This window comes from Taudactylus pleione, unplaced genomic scaffold (assembly GCF_031769625.1).
Source record: "Taudactylus pleione unplaced genomic scaffold, aTauple2 ptg000006l, whole genome shotgun sequence".
Lineage (NCBI taxonomy): Eukaryota > Metazoa > Chordata > Amphibia > Anura > Myobatrachidae > Taudactylus > Taudactylus pleione.
This window is the reverse complement of record NW_028284409.1, coordinates 28274490-28299579: the sequence shown is the minus strand read 5'-3', so window position 1 is coordinate 28299579 and position 25090 is coordinate 28274490. Positions and strand designations below refer to the sequence as shown.

The 25090-nt window shown below is 40.8% G+C and overlaps 1 protein-coding gene across 4 annotated transcripts in view; it reads left to right on the top strand.

Moving 5' to 3' along the window:
• The window catches only part of AGPAT4 (1-acylglycerol-3-phosphate O-acyltransferase 4), a 202493-nt gene that overhangs the window by 156299 nt on the left and 21104 nt on the right, over positions 1–25090 (top strand). For all 4 annotated transcript variants that reach the window (XM_088456634.1, XM_088456708.1, XM_088456768.1 and 1 more), the window contains 2 exons: positions 15596–15698; positions 22913–22988. In XM_088456634.1, the coding sequence (XP_088312760.1) occupies positions 15596–15698; positions 22913–22988 (179 nt within the window). The remainder of the gene's footprint in view (positions 1–15595; positions 15699–22912; positions 22989–25090) is intronic.

The window sequence follows — 25090 nt, the reverse complement described above, 5'->3', positions numbered from 1 at the left end:
AACGGCCCAATAGTAACCTCTGTGGACTTTGTTAAAGGATAATGTTCCACTTAACCTGTTACACCCATTGTTGGTACTGTCTCGTTGGTCACCTGTAAATTAACGGAAGATTTTATCACTGACCTGGTCGCCCCTGTGTCTGCAAGAAAAGGATATTCAGTACCAGCTACATCAACCATCATGACCGGTTCTTTCCTAGTACTTCCCGCTAACCTGACTATCTGTAGACTACAGGTATGACCTGACCCCTAGCTTTGGCTACCATTCTCCAATAAAGCATTAACGGCCACAATTGGAGCTGGTGCCTGCTGGACATTTGCTGTTCTCTATGCATATCCCTTATGGGGATATCCAGGTACTCTCTGGTTTGGGGGTCCTACCCTTTTTACTCTTCAGTTTTTAATTAAATGTCCTGGCTGGTTACAATTAAAACATATTCGTGGATCGGATGAAGACACGGGTTGTTGTGAGGTTTGAGCAGGGAGAAAAGGTTGTGGATATGGGTAGGGATATGGAGGATAAGGGTATTGTGGGGGATATGAAGTTTGTGAGTAGTGTGGGACCTGTGGTTGTGTAGGGTTAGTAGAATAGAGCTGTGTTTGCTGTTGTGTGGGATTAGTGAGGGCATATAACTGTTCAGGTGTAGGTGTGTGTATAGATGCAAGTGTGTCTGTTGGCTGTGATGTTACCGTCATTCCTTCCAGAGCTTGAATACTGACAGCCATTCGTTTTTCGCTCTGGGTCTCTCTCTTCTTTAAGATGTTCTTATCATGTTCTATGGCAGATTCTATGAGGGTATCTATTGTGACTCCCCTCCAGCCAGGTTGTGAGGTCTGAACCCGAGGCTTTAAGTTTTCTTTAAGACCATCCATGAGTACCGTGACTATCATTCCCCTGTGGTGAGTGCTATCTTTAATATCTTCTATCCCAGTGTACTGGGTGATAGCCTGCAGAGCTCGGTCGCAATAATCTTCTGCAGATTCACTCTCCTTTTGCTTTATGGTGAAAATTTTGTTCCAGTTAACTACTACCGGAGAATATATACCCAATTGAGCTACAATGCGGTAAATGTTACCTTGGTTTACTTGGTCTGATAAGGGAACGTCACCATCCAATACACAATCCGTGATAAATTTTGTCACGTCGGTATTACGTGGTAGACAGGCCCTTAACACCACACGCCAATCTTTATTAGTTGGCTCATGAGAACTACCCAAATTCCTCAAAAATCTTTTGACATTTGGCTAGTTCCTTTTTGGGATCGGGGAAATCATTTATGATGGAATTTAGTTTTGCTCTTGTCCAAGGACAATGCATTACCTCTTCCCTCATGGGCACTACACCGTTCACATCTGCATTTCCATTCAGAACAGTTATTGTCCGAATGGGATGCAGTCCGGTAGCGCTGCTACCTTTGACTTTGTTACCTGGCTGGGGTTTAATCTGTTGCTGCTACGTATGGTATTAACAACTTCCTCTATGGGTGCAGAGGGTGTTAGCATTTCCCTTGCTGTTACCGATGGAGATGGTGGCACCACTCGTGATTGTTGTGGCGTAGCATCTATCATTTGTACAGCATGGGAAATGGCAGACATTACAATAGGCTCATCATCCACATCATGAACATTTTCTTTATAGTTGCTTAAGAGAGGGTACAAATTGCTTGTTACATTTTTATGGGTATTTTTGATAACTGTACTTGCACCTCCATCCACATAAGGTGGGTGTGGTGCGCGTGAACTGCTGGCAATACCTTCCGCAACGATAACTTGCTGCACGTGCGCGCCATTTTGTGGCAAGCCCGCATTGCAATTTAGCGTCGCGGATGTATTCTCTGGCAATGCGCTCGCAACGCTAGTTTGCGTCGCTTGCACATTTTTAAGCCACGCATCCCCTTCATGCTGCCACAACTTTAAACATTCATAATATTTGACCTTTTTCTCTCGGGAGTGCATCAGACTGATGTGATCCCGGACATTATCCAATACATCTTTATCAAAACTACCAATTCTGCGAAACGGTCTAACACTCTTCATCGTCATTTTAAACCATACATCACAATACCTTATTGCATAAGTACCGTACTTAGTATGCATAATACGACGGGCCGATCCAAGCGGCGCTTCCATTAGCAGCACATCATTGTCTAACATCTCTATTGTTTGCGTGGCTCCCATTCTGAGACAACTCCTACGTTTTTCAATAAAGATTTAAACTGGTGAAAAACAGTCAAGATACTGTCACTTACCTGCGAACGTCTTGGAAAAAAGGCGTATTTGCAAACCTTATGGAGGACCTCTAGACGCTTCAACTCACCTACGGAAGTAAAGGCCACTTCCACTCTGCAATCCCTTTTTCACTACTACTCAACTGCTAGGGGGCAGCAAAGTACCCTTTGTGTTCCAGTTGATTTCGTCCACTCTCCCACCAGCTCACAATCACAATCTAGCCAAGATTATGCGGTTCAATTATAGTGTTCAAATAAGCCTAACAGATCACACACATTGATTACTGAACGCTATAATCACGCTGGGGGCCGAACCCTAACAAAAATAACAAACCATACACCTGCTTTGTGTAAAGTAAACGGTAAGCTGCTACCGAGTCACTAGGCCAACTCCTGCGCCTAGCACTTAAGGGTCCTACGATACCCTTAACATTTAGGTCCCGTGTTACACCCTAAACAAACACTCACAGTTACACACTTTTTTTTCCTGCGCAGAAAAATACATGTTAACCCAGATATTGATAACAATTGAAAAGAATGTAAACCTCAACGGCTTTGTTTAAACATGTGGCAGCACAACCGGAAGTACGTATACGCTATTGTGCGACCAGTCGCATACACAATAATGCGACTACCACACAACCGTATGACAACCTTTAGCTGCGTACACAAAAGTGCGTCTTTACTGTGCGCAAAACTCAGCCGCGTGTTCAATACTGCGGCACCCCTTTAAATGTTAGGTTCTATCAACAAAGGAAAACAAACTTTTTCCTCTCTTGTCCCTGGATTCTATACAGCGTCCCTGGCTCACACGAAAATGGGTAGCAATCTCTCAGCACCGAGCGGTTGCAGGTAAACCCTGCATGTGGCCACTCCACCCTTTGGTGAGATATCGATAACCGTATGTGCCGTGTGAGTGGGTAAGTGACTTCACTACGAGCCCCCAACTAACGATACTGCCTTTGAACCTCTATACACCCCTGCCTATACCTTCTGATATCCTGCCTATAAATATAAACCTCTAAGGATGACGCTATTGTGCATACGCAGTTATACAGTAAATAAAGACTCCAGACCTAGAACCTGTGGTTCCAAAGCACAAAGTATTATTTAAGTAAAAGTACAGTCAGTTACACGCTAGTTATAAGTACAATTTAGTGCAAAGGAATTATACAGACCCAAGTACAGTTATACATATGCAGCGCTCTGGACCAGATGTAAGCATCAGCAAGAAACCCCTCGTCAATCAGCATTCAGCACGAAGACTAGGAACCCAGGGTCAGAGCACACATATTTATACCCCCCCCCCCCCAAAAAAAAAATAGACAACACAATAGAGAAGTTTGTTGCTAATACCATTGGTCCTAAAGGAGAGGGCATATGTTACAAGGCATCTAACAGGTTGGTTCAAATAGACACAGTCCAGCCTCTAACAACTGGGGGTCTCTGGTTTTCTGCCTCATGCAAATCCTAACAGTTGGTCGTATAATGTACATTTTGTTGCTTGAAGTCTCTGCGGTCCATAAGTTGAGAATGCCTGTTGCAATCTCTACATCGATGTTACCGGAATACTGTTGAGAGAGTACGCATCAGTACAATACCACATTTATCACATATAAAACCTTAGTTACAAAATAATCTTTATTTCATAGCAATTATAGTAAATGTGCATACTTGAATCTTATACCTTAAAGCTTATGGAACCTTGTATGTGAATATGTAATGTGTGAGTACAGTATGTGGGGTTTGATGTAAAGACGCTATTTAACTTGGGGCAGATGCGTGTGCATGAAACTAACATTCGGCGTTTTCATACAGGATCTTATGTATTCGCTAATATGCGACTAGTTAACTGCGCAATTGTGCGTATTAATGTGTGTATGAGAAATGGTATAAGATGCAATCGCATGATGCAAACAGTAATATCACCACATGTACTAAAGTGTGAGTTTATCTAAAATGGCGCTTGGGCGGCCATTCGCAAAATGGCGTCTTGCGATTTAATTTCCAAGATGGCGTCGCTGCGATTCAATTTTAAACTGATCTTGTCTCAGCCAATAATCCAGCTTCGACACATTATACATATAGCCACAATTTGTTTTTGTTTATTTTATGTGGCATATTCAATAACTGTATAGTCAGTGATACCTCCATGGCCAACAGAGGAGGTTTGTCAGTCACTATGTGTAAAGGCGTTCAGGACTGTAACTTTTATGCAGAGGTATGATTGTACTACAGCTCCTGCTGTGTTGTGGATGTTGCCTTCAATTTCAAACCGCCTTACACTATGGCTATTCTTGGCCAACTGTGAGGCTGAGCTTTACAAGCAATAAAGATCTGTGGCATTAAGTGGCATCCTGAAGTATATCCATGCTGGTTTTACTACTGTTCAGTGCCAGGACTTTCATGCCTCAGTTTCCAGTGACCAGGGCACTAAAAATTACCTGGGACTTCATATTTGTCAGCCCCACCAAATGGAAACTAAGAAGATCATCAGGGATGTAGTTTGGAAGCCGACGGTCTAAATGCGACTGCCGGCTTCCAGACTTTCTAATCCCGGCGTGGTACTAATGACAGGCGCCAAAAATTTGACTCCCATCATTAACCAGACGTCGGAAGACCAACGCCCGGCATACCGAACGAAGCCGAAGCTGAACGGACAGCCGCGCGGGGGGGGAGTAGGTTTAGGGCTCCCGGGGGGACTTAGGGTTAGCCACCCCCCAGGAGGGTTAGGTTTAGGCTAGGGGAAGGGGGGGTTAGGGTTAGGCACCCCCATGGGGAGGTTAGGGTTAGGCACCTCCCCGGGGGACTTAGGCTTAGGCTGTGGGGAAGGGTTTAGGTTTAGGCACTTAGAGGGGGGTTAGGGTTAGGCACCCTAAAGGAGGGTTAGGGTTAGGGGGTTAAATTAGGTTAGTTTATACTTACCTTTAGGATGATCGGGATCTTCACCCTTGTTGGGCTGCCGCTGTCGGGATTTGAACCTCCGGCCATGTGGCCGGTGGTAATACCTACTACACCCAGATCATCAGCATCACATCAGGGTCATAGCTGTCATACTTTTTATAATCCAGAATGGGTGAGAAGGACCCTTGAAACGAGAGGAACCATAATAATTTCACTCCATGGACTTCATAGGATAGGGCCAACCACAAATGGTGTTAATGCTGTTCGTGAGTCAGTAGTGGCACAAACATGACACATCTCAGTGCTGCATGGCACCAGGTATAGCTGAAAGTTCATTAGCAACCAAGGGCTGTTTTATGTGTTGCTCTTATGTTCTAATTATTTATTGCATTACTCCAGGCCATTTTATGTAATGTTTTTCATGGATTCATTGTTCAAATGACTTAAGAGTCATGATATACAGTAGCTTTATTTATAAAAGAAAAAGTGACATGTGAACACTTAAAATAAAGTGACAAACTTTAGTGAATTTCCTCCTCTCTGTAGGGTTTAAAACTTTTCATAGGGAACAACTTAATAAAGGGGACACCTTACTTATATAAATAATTGAAAGCTGTGCAATACCTTCTATTAATAATTACAATTTATTTTATAGAATATTTAATTGTACAAATATATTACAAATGTAATACTGTACAGTATATATGGGTTTTGATTTTAACTAAATATTACACTACCCTATTCAGCCCTCATCTAATGGTACTATTTGTATGGTGAAAATTATTTTTGTGAGGATTCCAAACAAACAGTTTGCAGAGAAAATGTATTTAGCAGAATTACAGCTTTGCTAAACTGCAATATGAGCAGCTGCCACCATCACATGTGCAAGATAATTAACACTCTGAAGGGTTGGCTTGTAATCTAGTACATTGAATTAACAGTGAATGTAATCGTTAAGATAATGAAAATAATTGAATAAAGGAATACTTCATGATGCAATCCTGAACAATCCTATTAGAAGATGAGATGGAGGCTATTAGGATTATCCCAGCATGACTGCTATTTGTAATACAATGTAGCCACACAGACTAATCCAATGCTGAACATGGTTGTGTTAAAATGATGTCTAGAACATGCTGCATAGCAGTAATAAAAGTGAAGCCCTAATTCATTATTTTATGCAGCCTCACATGCTTTGTTTGCAGCCACATGCAAAAGATAAGATTTGTTTTTTGGGATATAGTTATTTTAGGGGTCTATGTCACTGCCACGATTATTATCTATTCATATCGCAGAGGATATTTTCATTATTAATGAAAATATCCCCTTTATGTACAAGGGGGAACTTGCAGGGACAGCGGTTGAGGTAACTGCTGTCCCTGAGAGTTATATCCCGGCAATTGTAGAAGTCTTTCCTGTGGCGCTGACACTGCGCATGTGCACAGTGTCAGCTTCCGGAACTGGCCAGGGACTGCGAGAGAGCGTTAGCAAAAGCTCAAAGCAGTTTACTTTACACCATCTGAAGATGATGAAAACTAACTGGGCCAAACTCCAAAAAGCTTTGCTTTTTGGAGGTTGGTACATAGGAGTCAGATCGTAGTCCCCATTGATAATAATGGAGACTGCAATCTGAAGTGCTAATTAGCACTTTGCTGGATATTTTTGTAATAATAAGAGATTATAGGAGATTTCTGTGACATCTTCATTGTGTCATTAGTACATATGTACAATACATATAAACTGCAGTTTCGGCAAAATTTTTAAATAATTTTCTGTATAAAACTACTTGATACATAGGCCCCTTAGTATGATATAGGAATATTTTAGGTACATAATTGGATTCAGTTAGTCATGAGTAGAGTCGCATGGTCTGTTCCTGCTTTAAAGTGCCTGGAGCTATTCAATTACAGACCCATGGTCAATCCGTGAACAGCCTCAAGAAAGCAGTTAATGCTCAGTTCTGCTTGTACCTCTGGAAACAACCCAAAGCTAATTAAATCTGTCCATTTGAGGAATATCGCAGATCTTTTTTGTCATAATAAGGTAATTTTGTAATTGTAGCCATTTTCCTCTTTTTTCTCACTATTTCACTTCTAGTCCCCAGAAGTTTTGTAGAATGTTAAATTTACTGTCACAAGATTCTTTGTTGTTTTTCTTTGTGCTTTACTAAATAGTCTTAGCGACCTATGCTCTCTCCTTGGCAGGCTTATTACAGCTCGTACAACAGGGAAACTCTGACAATAGAGGAAGTCGGCCCAGCACTGGGCATAGTGCATTCTGAAAGCTCAACTGGGAAGGCCAGTAAAGCTCACTTCTAGTCTTCTCACTGCTCTACTGCTGTTCATAGCACATAAGCAGGGCTTTTACTACAATACTCTCACTGAAACAAACAGGGTTCTGATTGAATAAATTATTTTTCTTTTGCTAACTACATAATGCACTAGTTACAATCAAGTACAGCAAAGAAAACTCCAGGGACGTTAAATGTACCGTCAGGTGCATAAATATTGGGACATTGACAGAATTTTCATATTTTGGCCTCTATTCACCACCACAATGGCTTTGAAATGAAACAAACAAGATGTGCTTTAACTGCAGACTTTAAGATTTAATTTAAGGGTAATTACATCCAAATCAGGTGAACGTTGTAGGTATTACAACGGTTTCTATATGTGCCTCCCACTTTTTAAGGGGCCGTGATTGCAGCTACGTATGTGTACACAGTTGCTTTAATTTGTCTCAATACATATCCCAGTGTCTGCGACATTTGCATATTTTCACACAGCAGCTGAGTGCGGGATCACAGCTGTAATTGCATTAGCGTATATAAAGCATCTGTCATTTTACAGTCTTGTGTTTATGTGTTTGAAAAATGACAGCTAGAAGCTGATTGATTGGTACTTTATCGCTGTCCATTGTTTAATACAACACAATCTAAAATATGTTTTCATTAGGTGTATATAGATACACTAAGATATATTTACCACCCCATATTTAAGCATCCAAAATTAGAAAACGACCATTGGGGTCTGTAATTGTATTAACAATTAAATATTGTAAATTCCTATTAAATAAAATTGCTATCCCTGTGGCTTTTTTGCTAATAGTTTTCCCCTAGACATGGGGCTTGGATAGCGGATCTCCCTCTAGCTTCCCAAAGTGTTTCATGTAAAAAGATATTTGGATGTGAACATTTCAAATGTGTTGTGACCCGCTGTCTTTTATTAGGTGATTAATGTCTTCCTTATCCTGGACTCTGAGCCGTGCAATTTGTATCATTTCATGTTATAGTGTAGCATTTTGCACAAATCAAAACTCTCTTTGCTTTTGTGAGGCCGTAGCTGAGAAATCTTAAAATATAAAGAATTTTGTATCAATCAACTTTGAGCTGATGACCCTTGTCGTATGCTCCTTCATGTGAACATCTAAGAATTTTGTTATAACCGGAAGTGGTCCAACATGAATATCAGGCCTGTTAGGCTCCAGCCAATGAGCCCATTCAATATGTTAGAATAAGGGGCCTTCTGAAATATTCAAAGTACTCTGTAGATTAGTAGTCAGTACATCTATCAATTTGAAGGTCCTTGATGTGTAGATAGTAATAAAACAAAGATAATTTCTTCTCTGGTGATTTTATAGATCTTCTATCAGGAGGTAGTTGAAATCCCGGTGGTCGGGATTCCATCGCCCAGAATGCCGGTGCTGGAATCCTGACACCAGTCAGAATCCCAGCGCCGGCATCCCATCGGTTAATAGTGGAGTTAGGGGGAGGGCTAGGCACTAGGGGACGGGTTAGGGTTAGTCACTAGGGGGAGGGTTAGGCAATGGGGAGGAGGGTTAGGGTTAGGCACTAGGAGAGAGGTTAGGTTGAGGGTGCAGTGAGAGAGGGTAGGGTTAGAATACTTACCAACAGGTGTTGGTATCCTAACCCTGTCGGGATTCTGACCGCCGGGATCATGAGCACCGGCATCCTGTATCCAACACTGTCTACATTTGCAAGGAGGAAATTGATGGAGTTGGCTTGTGTGTCTACAGAGTTTTGGAGTGAATGATTATGGTTTTCAGAATCACTGTTGTATAAAATGTATTCTGGAAGCATAAGTGTCAATTTTAGTAAGATCTAATAGTTATTTAGACTTCCCCAATCTAGTATTAGTGGAAGAATTTACTGACTGAACAATTTCAATAAATAAAGTTATTATAAAACTTATAGAAGTTGGTTATTGTAATTATGCAGGCAGATTCAACTGTAATTGAGCCGCTCTCAATACAGTACATGAAATAACTACATGGCAGTTGTTTCAAACTAAACAAAACCTTACATGTGAGAGTGCTCTGCCCAAGGATCTACAGGCCAGTCATCACAAATATAGAAAACTTGGTATACAGGGCCTGATTCAGACCCTCGCTAGATGCGGCTGCTCGCTCCCAGCGTCTGGAAATTCATCTAAGTGACGTCAAGGTAGGCGTTTGCATGGCAAGGCTTAAACACGCCCACTATGTCTTGGCGAGCGATCACTTTGTGTTTACAGACGCCCACCGGCCTGTCTTTAGCCACCCATTAGCGAACGTCATCTTCAGGAAGTATATACAATCATCCGTACATCGGGTCCATCGGATCTGACTGCAGCGCTCGCTTGCTAGCGTGCAGGTTTGAATCAGGTCCACAGTACAAAATATTTAAGGAATAGATAAAACGATAATAAGCAAACAGTAAAAAGTATAGTAATATAGTCAGAAACTGGTAAACGCTGAAGAAAGAAAGCAGATGTTACCATAAAATAAGCTCTGATAATATACAATAATAGAGCTCAAAGTAAGGTGAATCAGTTATATGGCATTAATAAGAAAACAGTAACACAATTGTAATATATATGCTATAAGAGTATAAGTGAAACTAGTAAAGAATTGTAAGTAGTTCAGTTAGTTACTGAGTGTCAGTATAGAAAATACTACTAAATTAAGTAGCCAGGAATGATACAATAATCCTATTTGTCTTCTCTCCCCTAATGAACTGGAGGCTCCCGAAAAGCAGGTGGCATTCCAGGTTGCCCGCAAGAGAAGGCCCCCAGACTGGCCACCACCCACATCCCAAACTCCCCCCTCCACACGCGCCCACTTACTGAGTGAAAGTGGACGGTCCGGTAGGGCCAATGGCTCGATTCACTGTGAATCGTGTCATTGTAGCCCCACCCCCTGCTTTACAATTCCAGTTATCTCTGCATGGTATAGCGGGAACGGGGATGTGATCGCACCACCACACCCCCATACTGCCCACCATTGCCACTGCAACATTCCCAGAGGTGGCAGCCAGAGAGTCAGCAAGTATGACAATAATACAATCAAATAACATTTACTTCTGGCAGATCAATAGAGCAATTACTATATAATTAGTATTAATAATATTGATGGGTGTTAATAGAGCTTGAGATCTATAAAATAGTTGTGTTAAACACTAAATAATAGCTTAGCGGCAAGTTATGAGTTATAAATTTAGGTAATTTATATTGTGACCACTAAATGGTAATGTTAATAAGTGACAGAATATGAAAGACTGGAATCATTGGAATAACCCTTTGGTGAATATCAAGCTACCGTGTAAAAGGCAAAACAAATAAAACCGAGTTACCAGTAGTACAATTAAAAACTGAGATATTAATGATGGTTAATCTGTTGATGACAAGAAATATATTTTAAAGTACATATGTTCTTTCAAGACAACAAAAATCTGAAATTAATAAAAAAAACATAGAAATGTGCACAGTCAATGGGAGGTTTTAGACAAGCAAGCTAACGTATGATCTGGTGTATTCCAAAGCTATCGTTGAAATGTCAGATATAGAACCTGATCGATTGTTGATAAAGTCAGCGATGAGCTTCAGAGTCCTTGCCACTATTGCAACTTGAAAAGTATGAAGGTGGGTAACATAGAAAAGAAAAAAAGAGGCCAGGAGTGATGGAATGGCCAATCAGAGATGGAAGGAAGGGGATGGGGTGGGGGACATAAGGACAAAGGTACAAATAGAGACCTATTAAGAAAAGTTGTTGTTGAGTAGAGAGGAGAAGTAAAGAGAATTAGCTAAAAAATAACAATAAAAAGGATAGGTCACCAGGTAAATTTAAATGTCTGACATCAACAGTAAAGCATTGTGAGGCTGGTGCGGAATGCAGTATACAAGGCAAGGCCAGACTGCAGGAGAAACAGCCAAGCAGCTACACAGAAGTCAAACAGTCAGCCCCAGTAATAAAACAGACTGGAAAGTCTGAGGCATGACCAGAGAAAATTAAATCGAACACCACAGCTTCTCAATCGCTGAATCACTTAATGAAGCAGGCATCTCGGTACATCCAACGAAAGGGGACCTGACACCTCACAGAACAAGACTTCAGAAGAAAGATGGTCTACCTACCACTTGCACTATGTCTGCTGGGGTCTGAGGTCAAAACAGTGGCAACGCAGATCTTCTGCAGCCATAAACAGAACTTCCAACAAATGGAAAATGGAGAATTGGAACCAGCAAACAGGAAACCACACCAGATGAGCGTTCCAGGAGGTCGCATGAAAATGGTCTTCCGGTTGACCAATGTTCAAGATAGACTCCCCAAAAAGCCAGAGATACTGTAAGATTGAATCAACCTCTATCCTTGCAGCCTAGGTGGTCAACAGTTTATCAGATGAGTGGCTGTTGGGCAAATGGTTCTATAGGCAAGAAACGTTTCCGCCACAACCACTGGAACTGGGCTTTGGGGAATACAATTAAAGTCACTGTGATGCAGGTTTGGGAGAAGCACTGCACAGATCATCTGTGCAGGCTTCGTTACAGTAAACTGTGAAGAAAGAGTTAAAATGAATAAAAATAGCTACATTCTCGCAATGACAGATCCGGCCAAGATCTGTCATAATCAGACGTAGATTTGCGTATGAATCAGCCCAATGGTGTGTATACCTGTTGTAAACTGAAACATAAGTATGCTTGATTGTTTAAATAAAAGTGAAGTCCCACAATAGCTATTTAAAGTAATGATCAGTATATAATGCCATGTTTCTTTATAATATTTGGCAAATGCCTTATTTTGGTCCATGCAATGTGCAATGTGAATGATCTTGGTAGAACATGCTAAAATGCATGACAAAATGCTAATTTATATATTCGTTTGAGTAAAATTGTCTTCATAATGTAACTTCTGCCACCTAGTGGAAGTTGTATAATTCTGTCACTTGTTTGTGCATTTTAGGATTTTTCAGGGTATTAAAAGACCTGTGGCCTATGGGCCTGATTCAGACTTGGGAATAGAGTGAGATATCTCTCTCAACTGATCATCTTGGTGAAACCATGCTGCACTGCAGGTGGGGCAGATTTAAAATGTGCAGAGAGATTTAGATTTGGGAGGAGTTTCCAAACGGACATCTAAATTGTAGAGTAATAATAAAGCTGTGCAGTTTTTGTGGGCTACATACAAAAGCAGCCAGTATTTACCCCACATTTGTATTTACACCCCTTGCATTGCAATATGGTTTGTTCAGGTTCACAGTTGAGAGAGATATCCCACCCTATTCCCACGTCTGAATCAGGCCCTACGTCCATTGGTTTATATGCTTAAAAATATGAGTTTCAGTAGAGAATATGCATATTGCACACTCTCTCACATATGTCTTTTATATAGTATGCCTTAGAAATATACATATATATATATATATATATATATATATATATATATATATATATATATGACAAAGCAAAAGCTCATCCTTTTTTTAAATTTAAACTGCCTTAATTTCCAGGGACAGTCCCAGTTCTCTAATTTGTTTTTATAAATGCATTTAAATTGCACAGACATTTATGTGACATCTGCTGTGCTAGATGTAGTTCATAGTATCTGTTATGATGATGTACACTGGTTGAACCTTAATCAAGGATGTCACAATACATGTCTGACTGGAAAACTGTTTCTCCAATCCAGTCCTCACTCAGTCTCCCTGAAGAGTCTACCAACTCCCCATTATGTAGCTGTTATATACTTGGGAAGAAAATAAGTAAGATCTATATACATTCAAATAGGATCATCAGTGCCATTTCCCTGGATTGGTAATAAGGCACAATGATGTATCTAGAGATGTGCAGTTCAGTTTTACTCGGATATGTTTGGATCTCTAAAAAGGCATCATATTGGCTATCCGGCTGTCACAGCCAATAAGAGAAATCCGAACTTGGCGATAACCCATTAAAACCATCCCGCACATCTCTAGATGTATCAGTGTGTTTTCATCAACAAGTAGATCTTACTGAGCAACAACAGCTGCTTTGGGGCTTTGTATCCATTTGGATGTAAGTCAACTTTATGACATGCCTCCCAGACGCAGGCCCGGCGACAGGGGGGTACATGGGGTACACCCGTGTTGGGCCACGAGGTCCTGAGGGGTGCCAAGATTCTAAGGGCTCAGGTGCACAAATGCCATCTGCCACTGGTCCCCGGCTAATAGTAAACCATAAATTGACCACTCCTCGACAGGCAGCCACGTCTGGTGTGTATTGTATGTAAGCCCCACCCCCCAACATCACCTGGTCCTTAGCTGGTGCATGACGCTGCACCTGCCTTACCCAACAAGTTCCTCAAAGTCCTTCTAGTTCCTCCCCATGTCCAACCTAAGAGAGGTGTGGAGTTTGAAATGTAGTTGCAATATCTTCTGGATTGGAGAGGCTATGGCCCGGCAGAACGCTGATAGACTAATGCCCAAGACATTTGTGCTCCTACACTCATCAGGAAGTTTCACTCTGCCCATCCAGAGAAGCCTGGTAAGTGTACTGAGGCCACCTGTAAGGAGTGGGGTACTGGCACGACCAGAGTTTCTCTGCATAAGGGACGATGGGTAGTACCTGTAAGGGCACTGTGGCATGGTCCTTCTGGCAGAGGGGCTGGTGTCTGGCGGTGGGCGTTGGCTTTGCAAGGTGTTCCACAGGCACTGTGTCATTCTGGCTGGGGTAGGCCTGGTGGTGTTTCCATTCTGCTCTGGTATGGGCGCCGTCATCTTGCCTCTGGTCATGTGACTTAGTTGCTCCAGTCCTGGCATGTCACATGCTCTCTGTCCTATCATGATTCTGCACTGGGTACTTAAGGGAGTTCAGAGCTTCCTATAGTTGCCAGTGCAATGTGTTTTACAGCTTATGCTGTGAGAGAGTTCCTGTGCTCCTGTATACCTGCCTGCTTGAGTACTCGCCTGTGCTCCTGCTGGATCCCAGCTTCCAAGTAGCCTGCATTGCTCTGCCTGCTCCCAGTCTCCTGCTGGAACCATCCTGCACCTTCTATTTACCCTTTCCCTGCCAAATGACCTGTGCGTACAGTTAATCCTGAACGTACACTGCCTCCATTTACCTAGCTTCTGCTTCTACACTGAGCCATCTCAGTACAACTCTCCACTTAATTCATCAGCTGCTGCTATTTAATTACTCCATTACCTCTCCGGATTTCTCCTCACCAGTTTCAATCAGTACTGTTATCCTGTCTGCAGCCTTGCAGTGACCATTTGGATTACAAAGACTTATATTAGTTTTGCCACTACCTGGACATTACCTATACATATTTCACTACAGTTTCTAATCATCACCCTCCTCTTAATATTCTGGACTTTATTTTATTATCCGTGTACATGTCTGCAAGTTCACCCATTAAAAAACCCACTTTTCAATTTAAATCTGTTCAGGTGTCTGCTCCTATTTCCACACTCTAGTGCCCAGAATCTATAAGTGCGGCGCTGGCCGCGCACCGCTCAGTGCGCAGCCGGCCGTTGGACAGACAGGAGGGGGCCTGTGTTGGAGACTGCAAACAGGCCCCCTCCTCTCTAGAAATGCCCCTGCGTACACGTCCTTATTACCGCAGCGCTTATAGGTGTTTCTTTCACAATCCCCCTGAAATGCTTTTTCAAAGTAGGCAAGTTTGGGCTGCTCATTTTAGAATGATTTCTATTAAGTGAATGTAATATAGTAGTCTAGCTGCACATTTCTAGAATGGTTTATAATGTATGTTTATGTACAGATCATTTTGCTAACTTTGAGAATGAGAGTTTCACAAAATGAATACTGCAAAACAATTGCTCAAAAAATCCTGGGTGCAGAAAAAGGAATCTGGTAGTGTATGTCGTTAAAAAAAATGGTTTATTTTATTTTGCTTTATTTTTTATTAGAAGAATGTTATAAAAAAAAAAGCAGTAAAGCTACTGGTAAAGAACCTGAGTAACCAGCAGAAGATTCATTTATTTTTAAATAAATATATAGCAAATAGGTTTCAGTAATGTTCACTTCAGCATGTTTAAAGTAACAGAAAAACTAAGTAAAAACCCTAGCTTAGAGCTCAAGGAGTGTGATCTCTGGTAACTGTACATGCCTAACCAACAGTAACATATCTCTGGAAATTGTATTCAAATGTAGCTGCTATGTGTTGTGCCTGATTAACTCTTTTTCTCCACAGTCTCTGCTGTATATGACTCCACGCTCAATTTCAGAAATAATGAAAATCCAACCTTACTTGGAGTATTAAACGGGAAGAAGTACCATGCAGATCTGTATGTGAGGTGAGAATTGTATAGTATAAGATAAAACATTTGATGGACAGTGAAATTATAATTTTTGGGGCTTTTTTTAATTAGACTAGTTAAATCCCATTGGACATGGGTATTAGTTTGGCATGGACACCATCTGTGTGGAGTTTGTACACTACATAGTCAAATGTATGTGGACACCCCTTTTAATTAGTATGTTTGGCTTCTATATTCACACAGTACTAATTAAATGTGTCTTTCTGAAGAGTTCAATGACTTTGAACTGTCATAGGATGTCACCTTTCCAACAAAAAAGTTTCTCAAATGTTTGCCCTGCTGGATCTGTCTTGTCAACTAAGTGTCATTGTAATGTGGAAACATCTAGTAGCACAACAGCTCAGCCGCAATATGGTCACACAAGCTCCAAGAATGGGACCACCGAATGCTGAAGTGTGTATCACATAAAAATGATCTGTCCTTGGTTGCAACTCTCACTACATGGTATCAAGCTACCTCTAGAATCAATGTCAACACAAGAAGTGTGTGTCAATAGCTCCATGTCGGGTTTCCATGGCCAAGCCGCTACACACAATCCACAGATTGCCCTGCTCAATGCTAAATATTGGCTGGAGTGGTGTAAAGCACGTCGCCATTTGTCTCTGGAGTGATGAATCATGCTTCACCATCTGGCAATCTAACGGACAAATCTTGTTTAGGCAGATGTCAGAATAACGCTGTGTGTCTGAAAGCTTACTGAAAACTCTAAAGTTTGGTGGAGGAATAATGATCTTGGTCTACAATAACATTCTAGAGAATTATGTGTTTCAAAATTGGTGGCAACAATTTGCAGAAGGCCCTTTCCTATGATAATGCCTGCCTGCTGTAAGCAAGGTCCATCAAAAAAGGTTTTCCATGTCTGGTGTAGAGGAAACCTAAATGGCCCGCACATAAACATCAGTTCTTGACCTCACTTATTCTTTTGTTACTGAATAGATGCAAATCTCCACAGCCAAGTTTCTAAATCTCTAAAATTAGAAAACACTATCAGATGAGTGGAGGTTGCTATAGTAGCAAGTGGGGACTAACTCCATATTAATTCCCAAGGTTTTGGAATGAGAGGTTCAACAAGCACATATGGGCATCCAGACTAGGGCTCTGGGTGTCTACTAGTGATTCTAGGTCCTGCTGCCCTCAAGCTCTCCACGCGCCCTACTAAAACAGCCTAGTGGGAGCGCTATCTACATACGAGACCATGTAGTGTAAGTTCTCCCAGTGTTTGTGTGGGTTATTTCTGGGTGCTTCAGCTTTCCCCACAATTGCAGGTTATTTGATTTCTGATGTACATACAAAAAAAACAAAGTAAAACTGAAGAGCTTCCTGTTATAGTGCACAAATGAAATAATATTTGGTTAACGTATGTCTTGTTTAAAATGTACAGTCTTTAATAACATTCATATTAAAACAATGTTTTCATATAAATGGATTTCAATCTACAGGGAACCCTAGTTTGGGCAAAATATTGTTTAAAATAAAGATAAACAAATATGTCAGAAATTTAATAAAGTGATTTAAAATGTTATTTGAACCTCCAACCGCCACTTATATTTTCCAATAAAGTCATTATGTTTATCACTGCATCATTATTGCATTTTATTCCAATAATTCTTATAATCTGTTTACATTATTATATACACTTTGATCATATTCATACACTATTATTTTCTCTTATAATTGGGATATGGTTTTCCAATTGATTTCTCCCAAAATGGACCCATAGTTTGTGGTATGGAATTTTGAATTGTAAGCTCCACTGGAGCAGGGACTGTTGTAAATGATTATATAAACATTGTGTAACATGATTGGCACTATATACATTAACAATAATTGCTGGAAACTTCCTTAGGATGTAGTCTATGCAAAGTTGAAACCTAGGGGGTGTTAATGTATTTAGAACAGGCTTGCCAAGCGTATTTTGCGAAAAATGTTGGATTATGGGCATTTTCTCTCCATTATGTCAGCATTCATGATTCCACAAAAAAGAGCGAGAATGTCTGGTAATCAGTCCATGAGCTGAAGATCAAGTGCAGCAAGACAACAATCCAAAGAAAAAGTCTGTCTCTGAATGGCTCAATAGAAACAAAATTACAAATTTTAAAATGCTCCAATGTGCCTGAATTACAGCAATTCTGCAAAGAAGGATGAGCCAGAATTCCAACACAGCTATATGAAAGACTGATCATCAGTTATTGGAAACATTTGGTTGCAATTTGTTGCTTCTAAAGTTTAGGGGGTAATTATTTTTTACATAGGTGATATAGGAGTTGGATAACTTTTTTCCTTCAATAAATTAAATGATCATTAGTTTGTGTTTACTCAGGATGTCTTTGTCTTGTATTCAATTTTATTTGAATATCTGATAAAATGAAGTGACAAATATGCAAAATAGAACAAATCTGGAACATTGGAAAAACTTTTTCACTCCACTGTAAGTGGCCAGGTAATTTATCTTTACAATGGAAATCTGACATGTGCTTTACATAATCAAACTGTCTCTTGCACAGCAAGTACAAAAATTCCCAAAAGAAGAAAAACAGGAAGCTATAACATATTGATGAATATTGCTGACTGTTGGTATAACTGATTAGTATACAGTAGAAAACATCTATTTCATGCAGCTGGAGTCTAGACTAAATATTGAATTTCTCATATATACATATTTTAATCTATATAAATACAATGCCTAAAATAAGAAGCAGCTCTTGATTGGATGGACTTGGCAATACATCAGTCCTATGTGTTTTCAGAATTCTCTTGTGCAGCAGTCTCAAGGTTCAATGTAAGAACTTTATGTACGAGGGGAGGGCAATCTACCCATGTATTTATCTGGAGTGATGTACAGTGCATCTGGAAAGTATTCACAGCCCTTCACTTTTTCCACATTTTGTTATGTTACAGCATACTTGCCGACAATCAGTTCCCTCCTTTCCGGGAGGGAGCTGATCGTCGGCTAACAGCAGGGGGCGTGCCCGGCCATGACGTCACATTTGGGGCGGGGTCGCGTGATCATGTCATCGTGGCCCCGCCCCCTCTTCACAATGCCGTTATTTTCGGCATTGTGAAGCAGGGGGCGGGGCCGCGATGACGTGATTCAGCACGAATCGCGTCACCAGGTCCCCCTGCTGCGGGGGTTTTGATATTAACTCTGCGGGGGGTAGGGAGGGATGCCAGCTTCCAGGAGGCTTGCCTGCCTTTCCAGGGGGCCCAGGAGCGGCAACCGAAAATCGGGAGGCTCCCGGCCAAATCGGGAGGGTAGGCAAGCCTGTGTTACAGCCTTATTCCAAAATGAAATAAATTAATTTTTGTCCTCAAAATTCTACACACAATACTCCATAATGACAATGTGTAAAAAGTTTTTATGAAATTTTTGCAAATTTTATTAAAAAAAAAAAAATAAGAAATCACATGTACAAAAGTATGCACAGCTTTTGCTCAATACTTTGTTGATGCACCTTTGGCAGCAATTACAGCCTCAAGTCTTTTTGAATATGATTCCACAAGCTTGGCACACCTATCTTTGGGCAGTTTCACCCATTCCTCTTTGCAGCACCTCTCAAGCTCCGTCAGGTTGGATGGGAAGCGTCGGTGCACAGCCATTTTCAGATCTCTCCAGAGATGTTCAATCGGATTCAAGTCTGGGCCACTCAAGGACATTCATAGAGTTGTCCTGAAGCCACTTCTTTGATATCTTGGCTGTGTGCTTAGGGTCATTGTCCTGCTGCAAGATGAACCATCACCCCAGTCTAAGGTCAAGAGTGCTCTGGAGCAGGTTTTCATCCAGGATGTCTCTGTACATTGCTGCATTCATCTTCCCCTCTGTCCTGACTAGTCTCCCAGTTCCTGCCACTGAAAAACATCCCCACAGCATGATGCTGCCACCACCATGCTTCACTATAGGGATGGTATTGTCCTGGTGATGAGCGGTGCCTGGTTTCCTCCAAACATAACGCCTGGCATTCACGCCAAAGAGTTTAATCTTTGTCTCATCAGACCAGAGAATTTTGTTTCTCATGGTCTGAGAGTCCTTCAGGTGCATTTTGGCAAACTCTAGGCTGACTGCAATGTGCTTTTTGGTAAGGAGTGGCTTCCCTCTGGCCACTCTACCATACAGGCTTGATTGGTGGATTGCTACAGAGATGGTTATCCTTCTGGAAGGTTCTCCTCTCTCCACAGAGGAATGCTGTAGCTCTGACAGAGTGACCACTGGGTTCTTGGTCACCTCCCTGACTAGGGCCCTTCTCCCCCGATTGCTCAGTTTAGATGGACGGCCAACTCTAGGAAGAGTCCTGGTGGTTCCAAACTTCTTCCATGTACGGATGATGGAGGCCACTGTGCTCATAGGGACCTTCAAAGCATCAGATATTTTTCTGTACCCTCCCCAGATTTGTGCCTCGAGACAATCCTGTCTCAGAGGTCAACAGACAATTCCTTAGACTTCATGCTTGGTTTGTGCTCTGACATGCACTGTCAAGTGAGGGACCTTATATATACAGGTGTATGCCTTTCAAAATCATGTCCAATCAACTGAATTTACCACAGGTGGACTCCAATTAAGCTGTAGGAACATTTCAAGGTTGATCAGTGGAAACAGGATGCACCTGAGCTCAATTTTGAGTTTCATGGCAAAGGCTGTGAATACTTATGTACATGTGATTTCTTAGGTTTTTTTTGTAATTAAATTAGCAAAAATCTCAAAAAAAACTTTTTACACGTTGTCATTATGGGGTATTGTGTGTAGAATTTTGAGTACAAAAATGAATTGATTCCATTTTGGATTAAGACTGTAACACAACAAAATGTGGAAAAAGCGAAGCGCTGTGAATACTTTCCGGATGCACTGTACATTTCCCCAAAATGTGCGTGCTAATAGAATCGCACAAATCTTCTCTGCACCAATTTGTTTTGTTTACTAAATGTAAAGTGTCCCAAATTAATATAAATGTGAGACAATCCTATGGACAGCAAATTCAAATTGTCCAGGCTTCAAAAGCTCAGGACATACTGTATTTACCTGCATAGATGTACATCTTAACAAATTAGACTATATCTCGCAGTAGATCGGTCAGTTATGCTTGCATTTGTAAACAGATTTGTGTCATTAGTCTTTTTGAAAGGTAACATAAACATATATGTGCACTGTAAATCACATTTTCAAGGAAGGTAGCAGTTATTTTGGATTTAGGACAGACCCTCTGGGAGACTATTGGAGAGTAAAGAAAATGGTGTTGTGGTGGATAAATGGTTATTCAGTGAATTGCAACTTAAAGCAAAAGGATATATGATTCATGTAGAAAGTTTTGTTTTTGAAATTATTGCTAAATTATTATACACTTTTGTGTGTATGTCAGGTAACTATTGGTATAGTATATTTATTATATACTGTACAAATGACAGTTGGTGGACATTGATGCCACAGAGCTTTATACAGATCCAGGGATAAGCAGATAAAACAAAGGTTGGCTTAAGTTGACAAAGCCTGGTGACCATATCTGCTCATCAGAAGAGAAGCAATAGATTTTTGATGTCCCAACAATTTAGATTGCAAAATCAAGATAAAATAATCCCCTCCTGTGATCCAACAAAACTCCAGCCCACTGTGGTTCACTCATCTAAGAACTCATGTACTTGAGAGGTAAGTATCACACTCTGATAAGTTAACTGTTTAGGAGGTCCTCAAATCAAGCCAGTCCCACCAAAATCAGATGATTTAAGGAGATATAGCAAGTTAGCCATGTACTTTTCTATTTACAAATAAATCACTTGCTCTTTCTTCACCTATCCTAATCACTTATTTGTGTTATCAGTTATTATATCTTTCTAACAGTAGTTGGTAAAGCAATGAGAGGTAATGTCTGATCTTTTGTGTTCCTTATATAATAAGGGTCCATTTCCTACCGCTTAAATGAAAGTTTTGAATAAATGTTTTAGGGTCAGGATTTTAGTTAAAACTAAACCAGACTTCTACACTACTTGAAACTCTCAATGTAAGCTAAAACCTAAATTAAAATAAAATGTTAAAATCTAACATTTACCTATATCAGAACTGAAACCCTAGCTGTAATTATTAAATTTTTTAAATATAAAATTCAAAATCATAGACAGTGATACAAAGATGGGACACAAGTCTTATTTAAGGAGTGCATAGGTAGCTAATGGTTTCATGGATGCCATTCTTTATGTCCTGCCTACAAGCCTTTTATTATAATACATGTTTGTAAATGTTTGATAGTACTGTCCTTATTCTAGATGTTTTAATTGATATTGTAGGCCTATTGTATTGGTCATTAGATGGTGTAAAGGTAGCCATTCATCCTGCTAGCTTGCTGGCCAGTTAGGTCAATTTTACACATAGTTGACTGTAAAGTGCTGGATTAATGGGCTTCTAATACCAACAAACATTTGATTTGTCATATTTTAGATATTCTTCAGGACATTTAGCCCCTTACCCCTTAGCAGGAGCACCGACAAAAGGAGATGGTCTGGGTCCATTTGTATTGTGTGAAAGATTCTCATCCCACTTTGTCAGCAGTGATGCAAGTGACAGTGCAAGACTGTATTTGCAGGGGATTGCGCTAAATCACTCCCCATGGAGGCACAATGCCTGGCCACACCCCCAACACAATGTGGACACGACTCTTGTCACTGCTCAATTTCTGTCTTAAGCATCTATGGAGGGGAAGTTTGTGTACCAGGGCTCGAATTTCTCATGGCAGCCATGGGCACCATTGCCCTTTCACTTTCAACTTTGTCCACACCTGTGCAAGTATACAGATGTGTCCTCATACTTCAATATGCGAGTGATCCACATTGAGGGGTATAGCGTCTTTTACACCCAAAAATGTGTTTTAGTTGCAATTTAATTAAATAAACCCCTTAAAAAACGGAAGTGAGTAGTTTGATATGCGATACTTGTATATCGAGTCTGAAACTGTTTGGCACAACTGCAGCAATAGTGTATGAGGACACATCTGTAGGTAGGTAGGAGGTTCTGTCTACATTGATACAAACTTTTAACTGGACAAGATCAACAATAGTAGGGAAGTTGCAGTGTATTCAAAAATCTGGTTGAATGTAGTACCTCAATATTGTTATATGTGAAAGGGCTTTAAAATTAGATTTTTTTAAATGACTCTTACATTGGCAGTTATATTAAATATGTGACCATAAATGACATGTTGTGAATTCCCCAGACGAGTTCCATTGGAAGAAATACCTGAAGGGGAACAGGAATGTGCCAGATGGCTCCACAAAATGTACCAGGAAAAAGTAAGTATTTTACGTATGATACCCCGTTGACTACCATCACATTATCTTTACCTGAGTGTGAGGGGAGATTGAAATAAATTCTCCTTATTTCCTAAAAGCAATATGGACAACTTCTACTACGTGCACATTGGAAATTCATGTGTGGGTGCATACTTGAGCAACCCAGTGGCCAACAAGCCATTACGCAGACCAATTGACCAGTTTTTGTAAGCTGTACACACTTAGCAATCAGCCGCATGATATGTCTGGCCAGACATCACAACTGGGCGGGCATTTAAATTTGCTCGCTCAGTTGTGATATCAGTGTCAGTGGTTCCTGCAGCCAGTGTACGGGCCGGCGGTGGGTCGCCTAACACACACACAGACGTACCAAAATATCTGGATGACATCATGGCATCGGCTGTGCTGCAGGGCCGACCTCATATGTCTGTGAACGACCTCGTTCACAGACATATCGGGTGTACACACCTGCCGATGCAGTAGCGATATATCGTTCATTGTCGGAACAGACAATATATATGGACAAGTGTGTACCTCACTTTATAAATACTTGTAAACCCTCAAGTGTTAGAAACACACTATGGCCTACTCATGTAACAAAATTATTCTGTAAACTTTATAAATGATCATAGCTTTAGCTTAAACTGATCAAATTATAATCATTGCAACTAGCAAAGTCCGAATAAAAACTTTCTTACTTTAATATCTTCACCTTTCCCTGTGATACCGAACAGTAAATTACTTGTATTATTTCAAATCATATGATAATTATAGGTTTATGTAGCATGATTCAGACTTGGTGAGTAATTGGTCAATAGAAATCACCTGGTGCAATCAGGCTGCTGTACATGGCATACAGTGGACTTTTGCACAAATGCTGTCTCCAGCTCAATTAATGTAATGAAAAACATTAACGTGATATTTTATTTTTATAACTGCAGCAAACGAGCAGAAAATAAAGGGGCACATCACAATGCACTACAGCTGAGCACTGCTAGAAGGAGATACATGAAAAGCTTGATAGCCAAAAGAGTGTGACGTGCATTGTACTGCGGAAACTAATGGATCCAAGATATATGACTATTGGCTGGAAATAGTGGTCAGTCAGGGATTGTGGAACAAACAAATGATAAATGGGGATTATTTAGATATTAGCATCTGAACGCAGGAGTAAGTAGTAAGCTTAAGAAGAAATGAGCAATAAAAATGCATAATACCTATAGTAATAGTAACTACAAACTTGGGTTGAAATTCTTCTACATTATATCAGCTAAGCCATATCATCAAGATTATTAACAAATTGTAATCAGTTACAAAAACTTACTGCCGCTCAGAATACATGTTATACCAGGGCCGAAACTAGGGGGGTGCTAAGGGGGCACGTGACCCAGGTGCCGGACTTGAGGGGTGCTGGGGACAGGCTGCTGGGAGGCTAGGTTGCTGCTCCTGTGGGTTTGGAGCCACATCCCGGCCTTGAGAGGCACAGAGACTCAGTCAGTCTAATGTGGTGCCGGTAGCAAGACAATCTGTGCTCATGGAACAGCAGCCAATCAGCAGAGCCCGACGGTACGTGAGCTCCAATTGGTTTGCGAGCAGCACCACATTACAATGACAGCAGTACTGACAGTTCCCCAGCACGTAACAGTCCTGTCGCCCGTCACCCAAAGCTCACCCATCGCATGGCTCTGGCAGGTAAGAGAAGGGAGATGGGGCTTTACTGTGGCTAATGTAAAAGAGGCCTTATTGTGACATAATGTGCAAGGAGCCTTACTGTGGCATAATGTAAATGGGGCATTACTGTGGCATAATGTATATGGGGCATTTACTGTGGCATAATGTATAAGGGACATCACTGGCTTAATGAATAAGGGGCATTACTGTGGCATAATGTGTTGTAAGGGGCACTATTGTGTTACATAATGTGTTGTAAAGGACATTACTGTGGCATAATGTGTTATAAGGGTCATTACTGTGTGGCATAATGTGTTATAAGGGGCATTATTGTATCACAAAACCACACACCCTTTTCGTCCTCTATGTTGTATGTTTTTTGGAGGGCGCCAAATTATGGCCTTGCCCCGGGTGACAAAAATCCTAGTTTC